Below are 19,740 nucleotides of genomic sequence, written 5' to 3' on the forward strand. Positions count from 1 at the left end.
ATGAATAGCGAGGCGAAGGATCAAAGAGACGGAGCTATGCAAATAACTGGGCAGCGCTCGTGTGTAAGAAGTCTATGCACTGAGGGGATTTTAGTGGTATCCCTATTGGACGAGCGAGGCTGTAGGGGCACGGCTATACAAATGAGGTTGTAACTCCCTCGAGGGGGATACGGGAAGCGCGAGTGAATGTCAAAAGATGCCATCGCGCGCCACGTTAAGTGAAGGGGAACGGGGGGCGGGGGAGCCGATATACCAATAAAGTGCCTTGATAGGCGAGGGGGGGCGGGGCCTTCTGAATTTCCCCTGTTTTAAGCTCGGGCCGGGCCCTGGGCACCTGTATCCTCTCTCTTGCCTGCCCTTCGAGGTCAGGCGCTCTCGCCCGTTCACCATGAGCAGCAGCTACCATCGCCCAGGGAGCCTGAGCTTCAGCAGCCGCTCCCACGGTTCCCTCCCTAACCGAAGCTCTTTTTACCGGGCCAGTCCGGGGAGCTTTCAGCCGGGGCTCTTCCGAGGATCCTCCAGTGCTCTCTCCGGCTCTCCCCTTTTCGCCTCGCCCGCGTTCCTTCTCTCTTCGCTGCCCACTTTGGAGATTGACCCGAAGCTGCACCAGATGCGCACGGAGGAGAAGGAGCAGATCAAAGGGCTCAACAACCAGTTCGCCTCCTTCATCGACAAGGTGCAGCCACGGATGCGCGTGGGGACAGAACGTGGTCTCTGGGGTGGGTGGGGGTATGTGTGTGAGAGAGGTGCTGTGGGAGGAGACACAGTGGTGTAGCTCACACTGAAAAGGTAGCATTTATAAAAAATTGAGTCAACTTCTATCACTATGTTTACGGTGACAGAGCCCAGTTTTAACACTGAAAAGTGTTGAAGTTGTTATTACTACCCAGTTTTAATGGGTTAATGCTGACGATTGTTTATGTCGCTTCCAATAGGTGACACTCAGAACACGTAAAGAGTGTTTCCAGTCCATTCCCAGTGCGTTTATTGAGAAGCAACTAATTTATATTTATTTAAAAGACGTCTAAACCCTTCTTTTAAAAAAAAAAATCAATGCGACTTGATTTTATAAACTCTGTGATTATAAAAGCCACAAATCACTGGAATACAATATCTTATTTCAAGCAGCAACAAGTTAAAATGAGAGAGAGAGAGAGCACACAGCAACAAAACAAAACAAAACAAGTGCAGGACTGGACAAAAAGCCCAGTTCCAAAGAGCATGATAGGAATTTATACTGGGCAAGGCTGCAATCTGTACCTGAAAGTAAGCTCCACTAGAAACCAATGACAGTTATTTCTGAGTACATATGTAAAAAGATTGCACTGTAGATATTGCAGGGAGCACAGTTAAGCCCTTAGGGTTCTGGGAGTTCCTGGCAAGAGATTAATTTTGGGGGCGTTTAAAGATATGAAAGCAAGCTAGGCTTAAATTTTTCACTAAATTGTATACATGAAGCTGCAATGGAAGTATGGAGAAATGTGTTGGGATACATTCCTTGTGTTCAATTTTTGTTACAACTGGAGTGGAAAATATTACTGAGTGTTATATCAACACTACACTATAAATACATGAATACAAGTCATCAACAAGAAGAAACAAGCAGTTACTTGCATAGTGATACACTTACATAAACAGGAACAGCAAAAAGCCTAAAAAGGATATTGTATGATATCATGGTAGGGGGGACATATGGTGAATTGGTGATAGTCAACAGCACTAATAAATAACAATATCACAATTAACCATTTAAGAGTCAATTCTCTAGTACCCTAATCAATGGAATGAACTTTTTGACCCTTCTTGGAAACGAAGTCCTCAATCAAATCACAGTAATCCAAACTTTTCCAATGTTATGTTCAACTGAAATCAGTACAAATCCTATTAGGACCCAGTAACCAGGAGTTCTTGCCCCATAAAACAGCACAAATATCCAGTTCAGCTTTGAAAATTACCTCTCACTAGGCAGAGTTACAGGTACAGTGATAATAATGCAAAGTGCTTCACATAAATTGGGGTTAATATGGTATCTTTAAAATTACACGTATGCATAAATTGTCAGACCACCAAAGCTATGCATTTTTTAATATTATATAACAACAAAACTTCTTGATATCAACCAGCAGCTTGGTGTTTGCCCTCAAGGGTTAGGTTTTAGTGTTACTGTTGGAATTTTAAGGTTTTAATGTGAATTGTATGTTTTATGTTGTGCGTCGCCCAGAGCCAGATGGCGACTAATAGATTAAATAAATATATAAATAAATAAGAGATATCTTGGCAGCCCTTTTCAAAGTCATCATCTCCTGTTTTAGTCAAAAAGAATCCATACTTGTCCTTAAACTGCACCACTTGCTTAAATAAATCATCTAGGTGAACAATTGTTTCATCCACCATAACGATAAAAGAACTGTATGCAAAATTTGTCTTTTTAATCAAGAATGGGGGGAGGGGGTAAATTGATGTTTCATCTAGGGAAACTCTGTGTTTCTCTCTCACATGCTGCTGTGGGAATGTTCTCTCTACTGATACCCACTACTGATGAGGATAGGCTTGGCTTAAGGGTGGGGGGATCTGCCTGTATTTTTCATAGGAAGGGACTTGCTTGGCCGCATTGCTGCTGAGTTAAAGGCAAGGCAGACTAACTATAAAGGAGGCAGGCAGGATTTAGTACAAGATCTGGAGGGCCCAAAGTGTGAGGCCCCAGTTTGCTCCCCCAAAAGCCATCACTGCTCCTCACCATTAGTTTTAAAATAAATTTTAAAGAGTTGGGAGTTATGATCAAGGATCTAGTTTGGCTGTAAGACAGATTAATGATCTATCTAGCCCAATACTGTTTTCTTTGACTGACACAACCCTTCAAAGCCTCTTTCCCAAATCTTTTACAGATATATTTAATAGGAGATTCCAGGAACTGGACATGGGGCTTTCTGCATGGAAAGCTTTGCACTTTGCCTATATATAGGGAATGAGACAGATGCAATCTCCTTTAACAACGAACTAACATATGTTCAGATGATTGTCATATTCGCAATCAAAACTGATAAAGACTAGTGAAGGGGCGGGATTTTTCATCCCCACTAGGGATGGAGGAGAAACTCAATTCAGTTTGCATTTAAAGCCAAATTTATTAAATTTGCTCTTTCGAAAACAATATGAGAATTGAAACACAGCCATCCTTGGAAATTTGCATTCTTTCAAATTTTGCCATGCAGTTCTCCAGCTAAGCAATTTTTACAAAATGCATTACATTGGGATAAATTGTCAAAACTGCATACAAAAATGTGTTTATTAGGAGAAATGTTCAATAAAATGCTGAAGAATTTTCTTTCTTTTTTTTACAATAATTTTTATTCAAATTTTCATAAAACAAACAAAACAAAATCATAAAACATTCAAAGACAAAAAACAAAACAAAACAAAAATGATTAAACAAAAAAATAAAATGTTGACTTCCCATTTGTCGCAGATCAGTTATAGGTCTACAATATATAACAATCCTGTCTCTTAAATTATATTATAAAATCACTTTCCTCCAGTAGTTATCTTAATTAATCATCAAATCTCATAAACATTACTTTATTCTTTCCACAAAAAGTCAAAGAGAGGTTTCAATTCTTTAAGAAATATATCTATCAATTTTTCTCCAAATAAACATGTCGATTAATCCATCTCGTTAATAATAATAATAATCATCTTATTGTCATAACCATAGTCCAAATAAACATATCGATTAATCCATCTCATCAAAATCTGTTAGGTCCAATAATTTCAATAGCCATTATTCCATTATCCATATTAACTCCATCTTCCATCTTCAATAGTCTTGTTAAGTCCAGTAATTTCAGTGTCCAATCTTCCATTATCAGTATTCCATAATAATCTTGCTGTCATAGCCATAGTCATATAATAAGAGTCTGATGGGAATTTCCTCTATCTCAAATATTTTCTTGCCATCGATTCTGAATAAGTTGCTGAAATATTGTTGTAAAGTCATATATCTGTTCTTCTTTTTTACAAAATGCACTGGCTCATCTCTTGAGAGTTTTTCCATTGTCACATGGCTGCAGTTAATTCCATAGATTTTCTCTATATCAAGCTCCATCACGTCATTCCAGTCCAGAAAATTATCCAAGCCATTGATAACTTTATCTCTAATATCTTCATTAATTTCTTCAGAGATAACGTTAAATTCCAAACAGTAGATTTTATTTCTAATATCCATAAACTCCAGATCTTTTTCCAATTCCACATTTGTTCCAATCTCCAGGGCTTGTATCTTCTCTTTATTTTTTCTTTTCTCATCTCTGATCTCATTCTCCTCTCTCACAGGATCCCCTATTTCTTTAAGCTCCTGCGTCATTTTGCTCAGTTCAATTTTCAGCTCCTTACTGCCCTGTCGCAGGGTTTGTTTCGTTATCTCAATCTCATCCATTATTTTCTGAAACATAATTACTTCCAGATTCTCAGCCACTTTCTTGATTGCCATTTTTAAAACCACGTAAACAAAACAAAACAAAAATAAAGAAGAACCACTTCTTATTTCAGCAACAATTGGGTTAATATTCCAGGCTTGATGACATCACAGTATAAACAGAGCAGCCTGCCTTATCTCTCTATGTTCAAGAATACAAAACAAATTTAGTTCCCAGCATCAAAACAGTTAGTGGCGTCGTGAAGAAGCAGATTCGTCAAAATAAAATAGACCAAAAAGAGAATAGTCCCAGACAATATAATGTTCCAAAGTTCATATTTTTTATTTTTTTCTCCTCGGAATAGAAATCCCTCTTCTGTTTTTATCTTTAGAATGCACTTCCAGGACAGCTTTTTGCAATAGAAACAGAGATAAGCTGTTAATTTCGTGAATAACAGAGAAGAGTTATAGCTCACCCAGAAGTTCTTTAAAGCTGATTCATTTGACAAATCTCTTTTTGCTGCAACAATTTAAACCAAGTAAAAAAAAGAATAGAAAGAAGGGTGCTTGCCTGTTAGTCCGTTTTCTCTTTGAAGAAAAGATAAACGTGTCGCATTAATCAGATAGAGCTTGTTCGGAAGTCCGTCCGGCATTGCTGGCTGGACCTTTTCTCATAAATTAATGAAATCCAGTCCTCCCAACAAAAACAGGCTTTTGAGGTTGATCTCTACATTTCTCCCTGCCCGGGAGAAATTTCATCAGTCAAAGAAAAAATGTTCTGACTGATTTATATCTGAATAAGCTTCTTCTGAGGCGGGAGCCCGTCTCAAAAGCAGGCACAAGCGAAGTCACCCTTCCCGGAAGTCCCAAAATGCTGAAGAATTTTCATGAGGGTTTAAAAAATCACTAATTGCTGCAGAAATTTATTTATTATTTTATTTATTTTATTACATTTTTAGACCGCCCTATAGCAATAAGCTCCCAGGGCGGTGTACAGCATAATTGCTGCAGAAATGTGAGAACCAAATTTAAGATTAGAAAAATAAGAAACTGAGAGAACCCCAAATGATAGATCCTTCCATCCCTAATCCCTTCACTATTTTTATTAAGCAAATGCTAGACTATCCTATGTTAATGATTATAAACTCGGAACGTGTTGTCTGGTGATGTAATCTGTAGCAGAGTTTCCCCAACTTCCCAAAACCAAGATCAAGGAGGGGAGATTTTTCTTCATCTTAATCACACTGTTCAATCTGCCTAGCTGTAAATAATTGGTTTGCTTAAACAGAAGCTTGAGGTCTTTATTCTGGGACCCGGAAGTAAAACAAGATCTGATGTCATTGTGAACTGTAGAATGTAGAAGTGCAGGTTTTAAAATGAATGTGAATCTCAAAATCAATATGATCAAATTGCTAAAGTTTCCTAAGGTGTGGTCTAAGAGAACTGCACAAAAGACTTTTTTCATGCACATGTTACAGATTGTTTGAATCCAATGTGGATTTCCTCCAGAAACATTCAGTAATTTACAGTGCAATTCTATAATACCTACACAGAAGTCCCGTTGAATTTAGCAAAGCTTACTTTCAGGTACAGGACTTCAGCCTCAGTTGTGCATTTGTGTTGGGGGCGGGGGTTCTTTCCAATCCAATAAAATGCTTTCTTTGAAAACAAAACATTTTATTTTGAAAATACAAACCAGTTCTAAGACACACCATTTTTTAAAAGTTAGTGAATTTCATAATTCACATACCTCCAATATCCAACAGGAATAACTAGATCAACTCAAATAACAAACTTTCACCTCATGATGGAGTGACACCCCCCCCCCGTAGGGAGATTGCTCCATCCCCTTGAAAACACTTGTGCTCTAACTTAGTTCTATTCCTTGTACAGCTTCTATACATTATGCAGACTTTTCTTTTTCAGAAGAGGAGCTGTAATCTCACATGATGAGTTTGCAGTTCCCACATTGCATTGCTCATGCAACTATACAATTTGTGTGAGCAATTTTTTTAAATTGCATTCGGAGTCAACTTCTCAGTGTTCATCTAGTGATGTCAACAAGTAACAAGGCTACTTTATACAGCCAATAGAATTATAGTAAAAGACTTCACCTCGGATGCAGCTGATGGCCTAATGAATATTTGAATGCTTCCCCCATAAAAACCAAACACCTCTGCTTGAATATAACTGCAGTCATGCTAATTTTTCTATGTGCAAGAAATTATTTTGTGGAGGAGCATTCTATAATGCCTCTCTAAAGGAAAAGCTTTATCATTTGATTCTGCAGATCATATAAACTCACAGAAGTTGAGTGTCACTATATTATTAATCACACACTGTGCACTCATAACCAGCACAATGAGGATTGACTTGAGTGCTTTTTAGTCAATGTACCAAAACACATGGTTTGTTCTCATATTATCATAGTGCTGGTTCCTCTTATGCATGCAGCTTCTCAAGACACACACTCCATCTGAAGAAACATTTCACAAGTTTATTCCAGGTAATGCTGTTAGGAGATCAGCTCACCTGTGAGGGGTGCTTTATATGTCACAAAATTCCTACAGAGGAGTCAAAGATGTAAATGTTGCATTGTGCAGAAGAGAAAATTTCTCACCCCTCCATAACGAGCTGTAATTGCCAACTATTAAAGATGCAGGCAGCCTAGCCTCCTTAGCCTCTGAGCATCCTACACACATGGTGCACTTGTGCTAGGAATCTCTAGCCAGTTGATGCATGCAGCAATCTACATACATGAGGAATCATTACCTGTGATGCACTACACATGGGATTCCCTCAAAATCCACCATGCCAATCAATGCAGAAACGTTGAAGGTACAAAGCAGCCTTTAAAAGCTGCTTCTGAAATATCCCTAGCTATTACCATACCTGTAAAAGTGACCCCTTTGGATGGGTGCTTGGAATCCTCATCTATGGCTAATAGGTTGCTTGTTTTATTAAAAGTATATCCGATGCAAGACAGAGGTAGGATTGGGCCATTATTTAATGAAATTTACAGAACAATGAAATAGATGCCTTGTGCCCCCTGGTGGATGAATATGTCAAATGCTAGTTCTTTATTTCCATGAAAGTTTTCACTACAGAACAACCACTGCTTCAGTTAACCAACTCTCCATATCCCCTCCTCCAGTATAACATTTTGGTTCAGAGAGAAAGGATGCACAGTGATCTTGCTCCTATCACAAGACTCCTGATCTTCCCCAAAGTTTTCTACTTCTAAGTGAGGGGGGGACTGCAAAGAATAACACATCTTTCCCCAATTCCAGATTTGGGAAGTGTGGGGCAAGGGGGAGAAACAAAAAATCTATTCTCAACTGTCTGTGCAATAACAAGCAATGTAGTCACTGAAACTTTCTCATTTAGAATACTGATGCCATCATTCCTTCCTTTCCAGTGTTCAGGCATGAGTGTTGTTGCCTTTGTGGCCAAAAAGGCACCACACACACAGATGAAAGAAATAGCAGCAAACTCAGGGAAAGCCTGAGGTTTGCAAGAGTACAAAAAAGAGTTTAGAAAAAAAATATTGAGGGGAAACCCCAAAACAACCCAGTGATGACTGAGTGTGCTTTGTGGCCAAGGAATGCTGACCGACTGTGGGGTGAGTGGGAGAAGGAATGGAATGAGCTATAGCAGGAGTGGCGAACCTTTGGCCTTTGAACTACAGTCCCATTAGTCCTTGCAAGCATAGCCAATAGCCAACAATGATGGGAATTGTAGTTCAGCAACATCTGGATAGCCAAAGGTTCCCCATACCTGGGGTATAGCAAAGGAGGACACAGCTAACTAACTAGAGCAGTGAACTTGAGCGCTCCACACTGCAACACTTTCTTGCAGTTTCCACTTTGTTCTATCAATTCTTGTTTATGTACATGTGACCACAAGGCTATTGCAGCATGAAGTTATGGATAATAGTCATTTCCAGTGATGGCAAATGCCAGGAGGGGAAGCCACTTCCTTCTCCCAAGTCTCCTTTCGTTTGTGTAAAATGAGAGCTCTAGATCAGGATGGAGCAAGCAACTGGATTTTTCACTTGGGTGTGAAAACCTCTTAAGACTAACTCTGTAAGATGAGACTGACTAGGGTGGCATCTCTTTTTGCCTTGCATTCTTTCTCTACTCTGTTTGCTCTGGTGGAGAGAGAAGGGCAACAGCAACCTGCAGATAGGGACCTCACTAGGAAAATCCAGCATATGCCACCCCTGTTAATATTGCATACAAGGGTTTTTTTTTCTTGTATGATGAATTCCAAAGATTTTGTTCATTCCAGGTGGTGATAGGAAAGCACTGAGCATCTGAAAATCCAAGCATTAAACCCCAAGGGTTTGATTATGTACATAGTGGACTTTAGAGATCATGCACAAATAGCCAAACAGAAGTCTTGCCTGTCCAAATGGCCCCTGAACTGTATGAGGGTGTGGTGGGATCGTGCACCCTGAACAAATCTTTCAAGGCTTTCTCCCTGCCCTAGTGCCAACTTTATCTTATTATTTATCCATCCTTCAAGGTGCGAACATTAGAGCAACAGAACAAAGTGCTGGAGACTCAGCTGAAGCTTCTGAAAGGCAAAGACCAGTACAAATCTAATGTGGGGCGCATCATGACAGCCCACAGCCAACCCCTTAAGCAGCAAATTGATGCACTGAACCAGGAAAAGATGAAGTTGCAAAATGAGCTGGACCACATGCAGGCCCTTCTGGAGGAACTGAAGAGCAGGTGGGTTTGCAAGGGGTAGACATGTTAAACATCATACTTGATGGTGTGGTGAGTACAAGCTGAGATGTTACATGCACAGCAAGATGAGAAGTGACAAGCAGATGCTTGGAAGATGAGCTACAGATGCTGTGGAGACTGGAGAGGGTTGTGTGGAGTGGAGAGGGTTGGGAAACACTATGTAGATGTTCAGCCTGATCACCCTATTTGTCCATCAGGCTATTTGGAAGGGGTTCTCCACTGCACCTCACAGAGAACATTTTCCTCATTCTCATTTTCTCTCTGACCTGTAGGTATGAAGATGAAATCAACCGCCGTAACCAACTTGAGAATGAATTTGTGGTGACCAAGAAGGTGGGTCCCAAAAGCAAAAACAGTACTGATGCCAAGAAGAACTGGTAGGGCTTAGGGTTCCTACCAGGAATCAGTCCACAGCAGTTTCCCTCTCCTCTGCAACAACACTCCAGTGGCTAGCATCCCATTCTCAGGAGATACAAGTCTCTTAGCAAAACACTTACCAATAAGGGCAGAGTTGCAGCTGCAGCATAGTCCAAGCAAGCCAAGGTCAAGCACAGAATCAGTCTAGGTCCAATCCATGACCCAGAGGTAAGGTCAGGTCCAAGGTCATTATCGCAGGCAATTCAGGCAAGTTACAGCACAACAGGGGTACTGAAGCCAGAGATCTGTGTTGTTTGCAGCAACCAGCAGGCTCAAGAGGGAGATCTCACATACTCTGGTGTCCTAGGCTACACCTTTACTATAGCAGCTGGTATTGAAGGAGTTTCAGGGATTGATTACTTATTAGGAGACCTCTTACAAGGAATGCAATAGCTATAGGTCGGCAGACACATGCTATGTCATTGGTGTTTGACCTAGACCTTTTGGCATCAGCGTTCTTGAGGACTGGGGGTTGACTCCACCTCCTCCTCTGAGAGTTCCAAGAGTTCTTCAACTGGTATCCCCTCAGAGGGCCCCTCAAGGAGATCCTTAGCACTGGTTCCAGGGGACCATGACTGCTCAAGATCCTCCTGGGGTGACTGATTCATCCTCCGAAGACTGTGTTTGGTAGCAGGTTAGACAATCTATGGCAGTGGCCAACATAGTGCCCTATACATGTTGTGAAAGCCAATGGTCAGGGATGATGGGAGTCGTAGTCCAACAACATCTGAGAGGAATCATGCTGGCTACCCCTGAAACAGCATATTAATCCAGCATCCCTCCTACTGTAGAGGTCTAAGATGGTCCCAGTCTTCTATTGTTGCTTCATCATCAACTACCTTACTTCTCCTGCTTACCTTTCTCCTCCTCTCTTCCTGTCCAGCACCTCTGGTGGCTGGACAGGTACCTGAGTTTACTCCCTGTCTGTCTCTGGAATGGAGAGAACCTCCACTGCAAGCTGTTGAAACAAGCTTGCCTCCAGACCATGCATGTTTGCCCATGGAAAAGATAAGGTACGCATGCTCCACACAGTCTGGATTGTCAGGCTTCTTGAGTCATCTTTCTCAGTGCTTCCAATAGTGAAGCTGCCCCTCCTCTTGCTTTCACAATTGCCAGTCAACTGTGCAAGAGGCTCTCAGGTAGACAGCCGCCACACTTTCCTTATGTCTAACCCAAAAGTTCCCAAACTGTGGTGTGTGGATAACCATTGGTCCAGAAGCTTCGTTCAGGTGGACAGGAGTGTGTTGGCAGAAATACACTTAAAAATCATACAGCATCTAGCATAGTGCATTACAATTGGTACAAAATTGGTCTCCCAAGACCCTCAGCAATTTTCAAGTCATCTGTGGGGGGGGGAAACATTTGGAAACCACTGCTCTAACCCCAGGTGGTAGTGAAACCTGGGGTCCAAGGGAAATACTTCTGAGGGGAAGCAGACAGAGCATACCACATACCTGTCCCAAAATAGCTTGCTTTTCTCTGCCTTATGCAGACATGTGGTGTGATCCAAATGGTCTAAGCACATGAGAGGGACATTATCCCATTGAGTTTGGCAGAAATGCATGAATGACCCCAGCAGCCAAGTTTAAGAAGTTTATTTAGAAAAGGCAGGAGAACAAAGGTAAAAGGTAGAATGGTGGGGAGAGAGGGAACACATCAGTTCAAGTATATGTACTATTGCAGCTACTCACAATCATGAGTCTGGTCTCTTCACTTGTAGCAGCGTCAATGGTCAGATGGAAGCTGGGGAATGAAGGATAGTTAGCAACAGTCCAACAGTCATGTAGCCACGAAAATGCCCGAGTATTGTGGGCTTTCAGGGGCTGGATGCACTAAAACAATGAACCAGAAACCTCAACAGTGCCCAATATATTAAGGTGTTGTATAGAGAATCCTGTTCTGACCCTAGCATGGGGTCTGCTGACTACTTCTCTCCTGTGACAGGACCTGGATGACATCTACTTGCAGAAAGTGGATGTTGAGTCCAAGCTAGAGAGCATCTCTAATGAAATCAAATACATCAAGCAGCTCTTTGAAGAGGTGGGTGACAAATGGGAGAAGAGATGTGGATGTGTTGGGAGGGTGAGTGGAACAGGGAGGGATTGTTGTCCCATCTTGGAGTTGGTGGCCCCTAGAAAGATCACTGAGAGAAGAAGAGGTGGTGCAAGGATTTGGTGTAAGAAGGGCCTGGATTCTGCTCCATTATTAAGTTTCCCATCTGGGATGACCTGTAATCCTAACTTCATCTACAATTTAGGTGTTATTCTCTCTCTCTCTTTCCCTGCCACATCCAGGAGATCCGAGAGTTGCAACCTCAGATCCAAAATGCAATGGTCACAGTGGAGATGGACAATAACCGGGAATTGGAGATGAAGCATATAATTGATGAGGTGAAGGAACAGTATCAGGCCATGGCAGCCAAGAGCCGTGATGAGGCTGAACAATGGTGCAAGAACAAGGTGAGGGTACATTTCCATCACCCTGCAGTTATATCATGGCAGTGCATTCCACATATGTGAAAGTGCATGCACACATACAGAGGCACAAGGGCATACTCAGATGCTGGTAGCAGCAGGTATTCCATTTTGCTCCTTCTCTGATATTAGTCTTTGGGTTATAAAACTGAAAATTCTAATCTGCTAACTTTAGCTGGAGCTAGATTTAAAACGGGTAGCTTAACTTTCTGTTCCAGAAAGACAGGACAGACGCTGGAAATAGAGGAAAGCAATCTAGTATTGCTCTGCAGTTCAGTGGGATCAAGAAAACTATTTACCAAATTAGAAGGCCACTGAAAATTCAGTAACAATGTTCTTATGTACGGTATCAATATTTTCTGGGCAACATTCCTCTCTCCTAATGTCTGATCACAATTAAAACCCAAACATTTTGCTTATTTTCTCCATATGAAAGAAACAATATATTATATTGAATGCTCAAAAATGAAAATTTAATGCTAACAGTGCCAGATCTGTTTCATTCCATTTATATTTCAATATATAAGTTTCATTCAATTTATATATCAATACAAAAGTGTTGTTCTAAGTGATTTTTTAAAGAGAATTGACTGGCTTTCCTAACATGTATCTTTTACCACATTTTTATTAAAAATTTGGGAGGCCCTTTGGGGGCCAAGTAATAGCTCATGGGCCTCCAGCGGACCATCTCCTCCCTAATGTGTCTGACAACTTCACTGCTCAAAACACTGGCATTCTTTGTCATGAAACTTGCATGCATCTTGTACACTGTCATGTTGACTAAAACCTCCTGATCCTTCTCCTTGTCCTTCCAGTTTGATGACATGGCGAGGCAGTCCCAGAAGCACCGTGAGGAGTTGAAAAACATCAAGGGGCAGATCGCTGAGCTGACACGCTATGCCCAGCGTGTTAATGGGGAAATTGAGGCCTTGAAGAATCAGGTGAGTTGTCTCTGGATGGAAAAGCAAGATGAAGGTTGGGAATGTACAATAATGGGGAAGTCAGAGTGAACCCACAAACCATTCTACATACTCCACCTTTCCTTCCTGAACCATCCCAATCATTCTTTGATCGCATTTCAGAGGTGGTTTGTAATCTAACTCTGCAAGTGCCCTCATTTTCCATAAAGACATGCATTAACTGCAGGAGGAAGTGAAAGGGTGATTTGTTCTTGTGGGGGGCAGGCTTCAAGGAGCTACTCCACATCTCCACTCAACGTACACTGCTAGCTAAGTGGGACCAGTGGTCCAGAAGGCCTTCAGCTGCTTCCAAAGGTCTTCAACCCAAACACTGCTTTTTCTTGATGGGTGACTTAGGTTGCTTCCAGATGTCTCTTTTGTTGAGCATTCATCCTGATTTGTTTGCACCAAGTTTGCAGGGAGGTTAGATGACATCACCTCTTTATTGAGCATTCATTCTCATTTGTTTATGGGGAATCAATTTTTATTCCACATTTTCCAGGGCAAAAAGTCCAATTTTAGTGGGTTTATTGCCAAATCTTCCACTGTAATCTCATGACCTGAATTTGCCAGCATGTGATTGAATCCCACCCACAAAATAGCAACATTCTGGAAGTGGCTTAGCAACTTCCTTATATTAGAAGAGCTGAGAAATTATGGGCACTTCCAGGCTGTCTGTGTTTTTCAGCGGGATTCTATCACATACTGGCAAATTCAGGTTGCGCAGTTCCAGTTGATTAGGAGGTATTGCACAACAATCCCACTTCCCCCAAAGATCTGGTTTTCTGCAATAAGGAAAGTGGTGGGAAAATGCACTGGAAAATGTGGGATAGATGCAACGCCATCTAACCTCCCCACAAACAAATTGGAATGAATGTTAATTAAACAGGCAACATTGTCTGACCTCCCTGCAAACAAATCAAGATGAATGCTCAATAAACCGGTTATCTGCAAGTGCCCTGTGTCCCACAATTGAGGAACAGGGGGAAAGATTCATTTTCCCCAAAGCTTTCTTGGACTTCTCTTTTGCTATTCAAGCTGGCAGTTGTGGAAAGGAGAACAAGCATTCACAGCCAATTCTGTATCTCAAAAACAGGAAGGGTGTTTTCCCATCACACCGCAGCAAGAGGCAGGCCTTGCCTACAGGGCCCAGCTACCTCCTATTTGCTACTGTGGGCTTTCCACCATGTAGCTTCCTATCAGAGAGGTGGAGATGAAAATGCCAGCTCACAGCTCCTCTCTCCTCCCATCCAGAGAGCCAGCCTGGAGAATGCAGTGGCGCTGGCTGAAGAGCAAGGGGAACAAGCGGTGCAGAATGCTAAGGCCACCATCCAAGACCTGGAGGAGGCGTTGAGGCGGGCCAAGCATGACATGGCTGGCAAGGTGCGGGAATACCAAGAGCTGATGAACATCAAGCTGGCCCTTGACATAGAAATTGCCACTTATCGGAAACTGCTGGAAGGAGAAGAGAATCGGTAAGGAAGGTCTGACTGGTTGAACTCGCCATGCATCGATGTTGGTGGTGGGGGTTTTTTTGGTGAATCAGTTGCTCTATACATGGACATCTTCTAGGGCAGCTTTTCCCAACCTTTGGGTCCCCAGATGCTGTTGGACTACAACTCCTATCAGCCCCAACCAGTATGGCCAATGGTCAGGAATAATGGGAATTGTAGTCCAGCAACATCTGGGGACCCAACGGTTGGGAAAAGCTGGTCTAGGGAAACTGGGAGAAGCAACTGCTGGGAAAATCTGCTCCTTTACCATCAGAAAGATGTTCCTATACTATCACATTGGAAGCTGTCTTATACAGAGTTAGACCAATGGTTCATTGAGGTCAGTATTCTCTACACTGACCGGCAGCAGTTCTCCAGGGTTTTGGGCAGGAGCCTCTCCCAGCCATACCTGCAGATACCGGGGATTGAACCTGGGACCTTCTGCATGCAAGGCAGATGCTTTGCCACTGGGCTGTGGCCCTTCATGTGTTAGATTGCAGGTATATGAATGGAACAATTACAAGAGAGAGACAAGGAAGTGCCTGAATGGGAAAGAGGACACTGCAGAGAGTAGAGTGGCAAGACACTCCCAAAGGGCTTGAACTCACAAAAGAACAAAATTAGCCAAAAAAGAAGAGGAAGAATTAAATCCAGGCAACAGTATGGATTTTGATTATCATATTTGGCTGTAAAAAGTCTTAAGGCTGCTGGCTATTGGCTAGGGTTGAGACAATGTGAATGTATTAGGAGCAGAGGAAGCTGCCTTATACCAAGTCAGGCTATTGGTCAGTTTAGCTCCATGTTGTCTCCTCGGACTGCCAGTGGCCCTCCAGGGTTTCAGACAGGAGTCTTTTTTTCCACTCCTACAGGAACTTAGGACCTTTTGCATGCAAACAGTGTATTCTACAACTAAGTTTTGCCCCCTCCCTAAAAGGAGCAGGGTTGTTGTTTTAATGTTCTTTGAGAATGACAGTTAGTGAAAAATTGTACTTGAGGAATGTTACTTTGCATCACAGGTCGTAAAGAGGAGGTGGGGAGGCTCTAGCCCATGGGCAAACTTGGTCCTCCAGGCCAAAACCTGAAACCTTGCCCACCTGCCCCACACCTAACATCATATATGACAACAGGTATCAGGCAGGTGGAAACACAGCTGGAGAAAGCAGGACTGAATTTCCCGTGCATCAGCTGGTGGGTGGGGAGTTCAATTCTGCTTGGTTTAGGCATGCTAACCAGTTCCCATGGGGAAAATGTCTGGTGTGTGCTCGAACCCTGCGGTAATCAGGACTGAAACCACCACCACCAAATCCAACTGGGTTCAGGTATGCGAACCAGTTCCTGCTGGGAATTGGCTGGTGTGCCTGAAACCTGCAGAAAGCAGAATTGAACTCCCTGCGCATCAACTGATGGGCGGGGAGTTCAATCTTACTTGGGCAGTATCTCCTCATGGAGATGCAAATTGCTCACTCCCTGATCATCAGATCGCTCATTTGATGAGCAGAGGGGATGTGTGTGTCCCACCCATAAGGGCCAACTTTGACAGGTGGTTGGGGGAGCAATCTGATGATCAGGGAGGGAGCAATTTGTATCTCCATGGGGTGCTGTGCTCCACCTATCCCACCACTGTCTACTTTCTTTACAATATTTGCTGCTGCCACCACCAAAATCAACGAGTTGTGGGGGGTGTGAGAAAAATGCCGAGGAAGGCTGGATCAGGCCCTTGAACCATCCCTACTACACAACATGCTTTTCCCTCCCCTTCTCTCAGGATGGTTGGCCAGGCTCCAAGTTATCAGTACAACGCTATTGACAAACTAGGTGAGTACCTTTCCTGCTCTGGTTCCTTAGAATAGTAACAGATCGAGCTGCTCCAAGCACATGGTAAAAATGGGTGCTCATGAAATTGAATCATTTGGTAACTCCATCAAACTATCCTGTTGTCCTCTGGATGCTTCTGATAACATTGTGGCTTCGCCCTATGGGCCTTTCTAGTTTCCTCCTTCTCCCTGCCATGCATTTAAGCATGTCCTGACAAGAGCTGAAACAACGTGGGTCTCAAACGTTTCCCTCAAACTTCTCCTTTGTTAATGTTGATGTCATATATCTCTGCATTTTTCAAATATTTGTTGAATATTTGATATGTGCGTTGGATGCTTGATGACATTTAATTTTAATATTTGATATCTGTCAGTCTGATACAGATTACAGTTCTTGATCGTTGATGTGCAGTGATATTTAGCATTTGAAAGGGAACACTTTCTGTCAGGTGTGTCTGTTTTGGCATCCTTGCAGAGGACCCTTTGGGGTATGTTCTGAGGTATACAGTCAGCTATTGGGAGTTGAGAATGTGCCTTAGAACAACTGTGGCTATACATTGCAGAGGAATATCAGTCATGGTGAGCCAGTTGATTTTTTGAGAGGTGCTGATCCACCATTATTGAACATCTCATTGAGCAATCCCTAATACATTTCAAAGGAAACACATTGTTTCCCAAAACTCAGCTAGAAAACCACCAGGTTATGTTATGTTATTTATTTATTATTTGATTTATATCCCACCCTTCCTCCCAGCAGGAGCCCAGGGCGGCAAACAAAAGCACTAAAACACTTTAAAACATCATAAAAGCAGACTTTAAAATATATTAAAACAAAGCATCTTTAAAAACATTTTAAAAAAAGCTTTAAATACATCTTTTTTAAAAAGAAAGAAAGAAAAGGTTTAAAAACATATTAAAAAGCAATTCCAACACAGACGCAGACTGGGATAAGGTCTCAACTTAAAAGGCTTGTTGAAAGACGAAAGTCTTCAGTAGGTGCCAAAAAGATAACAGAGATGGCGCCTGTCTAATATTTAAGGGGAGGGAATTCCAAAGGGTAGGTGCCACAACGCTAAAGGTCTGTTTCCTATGTTGTGCAGAACAAACCTGATAAGATGGCAGGAGGCCTTCAGCTGCACAGTGCAGTGATTGATTGAGTATATAATGGATAAGATGGTCTTTCAGGCAGGGCCGGCGCCAGACATGCCAGGACACATGGTCACCAGCTGGTCCTGGGCCCTGGCGCACGCATGCGAACACACACACATACATACATGTGCATGCACGTGCACCTACCTGTCTCTCGCAGGGAGGGAGCTTCTTCTGCCTCTCTGTTCACTGGCTCCATCTCTTCTGTCTTTTGCAGTTGCGTGGGCTGCTAAGCGCGCAAATAGCTGCCATCAACTGCTTCAGCCCCTTAGAGAAACCTTGGCCGCCATCTTGGTTAATGGCAATCCTGCGTGCACAGCCCATTCAGCCACAAAAGACAGGAGAGCCGGGTAGGTGGAGGCAGAGAACGGGCGGGCTGAAGAAGCTCCCTCTCTGTGATCCGCGGCAGCTACTCTGCCGTGGATTGTGGAAAAGGAGCAGTTCTCCTCCCCCACCCTATCAAGAGGATCCTCAGGGGCCTCTGTGGCTCCAGGGGCCCTCGGCCAGGGCCCGATCTGGCTGCCCTTTGGGACCGGCCCTGCTTTCAGGTATCCTGGTCCCAAGCTGTATAGGGCTTTGTACACCAAAACTAGAACCTTGAACTTAGCCCACTAGCTAATAGGTAGCCAGTGCAATTCTTTCAGCATGGGGTGACATGTTGGAGATACCCTGCCCCAGTGAGTGGTCTTGCCACTGCATTTTGCACCAACTGCAGCTTCCGGACCAACCTCAAGGGTAGCCCCACATAGAGCACATTACAGTAATCGAGCCAAGAGGTTACCAGTACGTGGACAAGCCTATCCTGGTCCAGAAATGACCACAGCTGTCTTTCCAGCTGAAGCTGGTAAAAGACAATCCTAATCACTGAGGTCACCTGGGCCTCTAGTGACAAAGATGAATTGAGGAGCACCCTCAGACTATAGACCTGCTCTTTCAGAGGGAGTACGACCCCATCCAAAGCAGGCATCTGACTAATTATCTGAACTCAGGAATCACCAACCCACAGCATCTCCATCTTGCTAGGATTCAGACTCAGTTTATTGGCCCTCATCCAGCCCACCACCGAGTCTAGGCAGCAGTCCAGGGCTTGCATGGTGTCTCCTGATTCAGATGTTACACAGAAATAGAGCTGGGTATTGTCACCCCAAATCTCCTGATGACCGTTCCCAAGGGCTTCATATGGATGTTAAACAGCATGGGGGACAAAATGGTACCCTGTGGCACTGCACAGCACAACTGCCAGGGGGCCGAAAGACAATCGTCCAATGCTATCTTCTGAAAATGACCCTGGAGATAGGATCGGAACCACTGTAAAGCAGTGCCTCCAATACCCATCTCACCAAGTCGGCCCAGAAGGATACCATGGTCAATGGTATCAAAAGCTACTGAGAGATCAAGTAAGAATAACAGGGTCGCACTCCCCCTGTCCTTCTCCTGATAAAGGTCATCCATCAAGGCAACCAAGGCTGATTCAGTCCCATAACCAGGCCTGAATGAGATTGGAAAGGTCAAGGTAATCTGTTTCATCGAAGAGTACTTGCAATTGCTGCACCACAACCCTCTCAATCACCTTCCCTAAGAACGGGTTATTTGCGACTGGTCAGTAGTTGTCGCAAACTAATGGGTCCAGGGTGGGCTTTTTCAGGACCGGTTGCATCACTTCCTCTTTCAGGGTGGCTGGAACTACTCCCTCGCGCGACTATGAGTTGATCACACTCTGGATCCACTTGGTCGAACCCCCTAGGCAAGCTTTAATAAACCAAGAAGGGCAAGGGTTGAGAGGACACATTGCTGGCTGCATCGTCACAAGCACCTTGTCCACGTCATCAGGCCGCATCAACTGAAACTGATCCCAAGAAGTTGTAGCAGACGTTGCACTGGACACCTCACAGGGGACTACAGTAGATGTGAATGGGGCATCAAGATTGCTACGGAGGCGAGCAACTTTACCCTCAAAATGCCTTGCAAACAATTCACAGTGGGCCTCCAAATGGTCAAAAACTCCATTTCCTGGAGTTGATGTCAACAGACCCATGACACTAGAGAAAAGCTCCACTGGATGGCTACTTGAGAATGCAATGGTGTCAGAGAAGTGGGCCTTCTTCACTGCCCTCACCACCGCAGAGTAGGCACAGTTATGATTTTTTATGTGTGCCTGATCACAGCACGACTTTTGCCACTTGTGTTCTACCTGTCATCCAGCCTGTTTCATTGCCCTTAGCTCACTGGTGTACCAAGGTGCAAACCGGGCTCCACAATGCCAGAGAGG

At 43.3% G+C, this 19,740-nt stretch overlaps 1 protein-coding gene across 3 annotated transcripts in view; it reads left to right on the top strand.

Moving 5' to 3' along the window:
- Positions 1–307: 307 nt before the first annotated feature.
- Positions 308–19,740, top strand: part of LOC133378201 (intermediate filament protein ON3-like) — a 29,719-nt gene continuing 10,286 nt past the window's right edge. For all 3 annotated transcript variants that reach the window (XM_061612983.1, XM_061612984.1, XM_061612985.1), the window contains exons 1-8: positions 308–676; positions 8,939–9,147; positions 9,438–9,498; positions 11,527–11,622; positions 11,877–12,041; positions 12,872–12,997; positions 14,270–14,490; positions 16,274–16,323. In XM_061612983.1, coding sequence (XP_061468967.1) covers positions 389–676; positions 8,939–9,147; positions 9,438–9,498; positions 11,527–11,622; positions 11,877–12,041; positions 12,872–12,997; positions 14,270–14,490; positions 16,274–16,323 — 1,216 coding nt within the window. In that variant the 5' untranslated portion in view covers positions 308–388. The remainder of the gene's footprint in view (positions 677–8,938; positions 9,148–9,437; positions 9,499–11,526; positions 11,623–11,876; positions 12,042–12,871; positions 12,998–14,269; positions 14,491–16,273; positions 16,324–19,740) is intronic.

Source organism: Rhineura floridana, chromosome 2 (genome assembly GCF_030035675.1).
Source record: "Rhineura floridana isolate rRhiFlo1 chromosome 2, rRhiFlo1.hap2, whole genome shotgun sequence".
Classification (NCBI taxonomy): domain Eukaryota; kingdom Metazoa; phylum Chordata; class Lepidosauria; order Squamata; family Rhineuridae; genus Rhineura; species Rhineura floridana.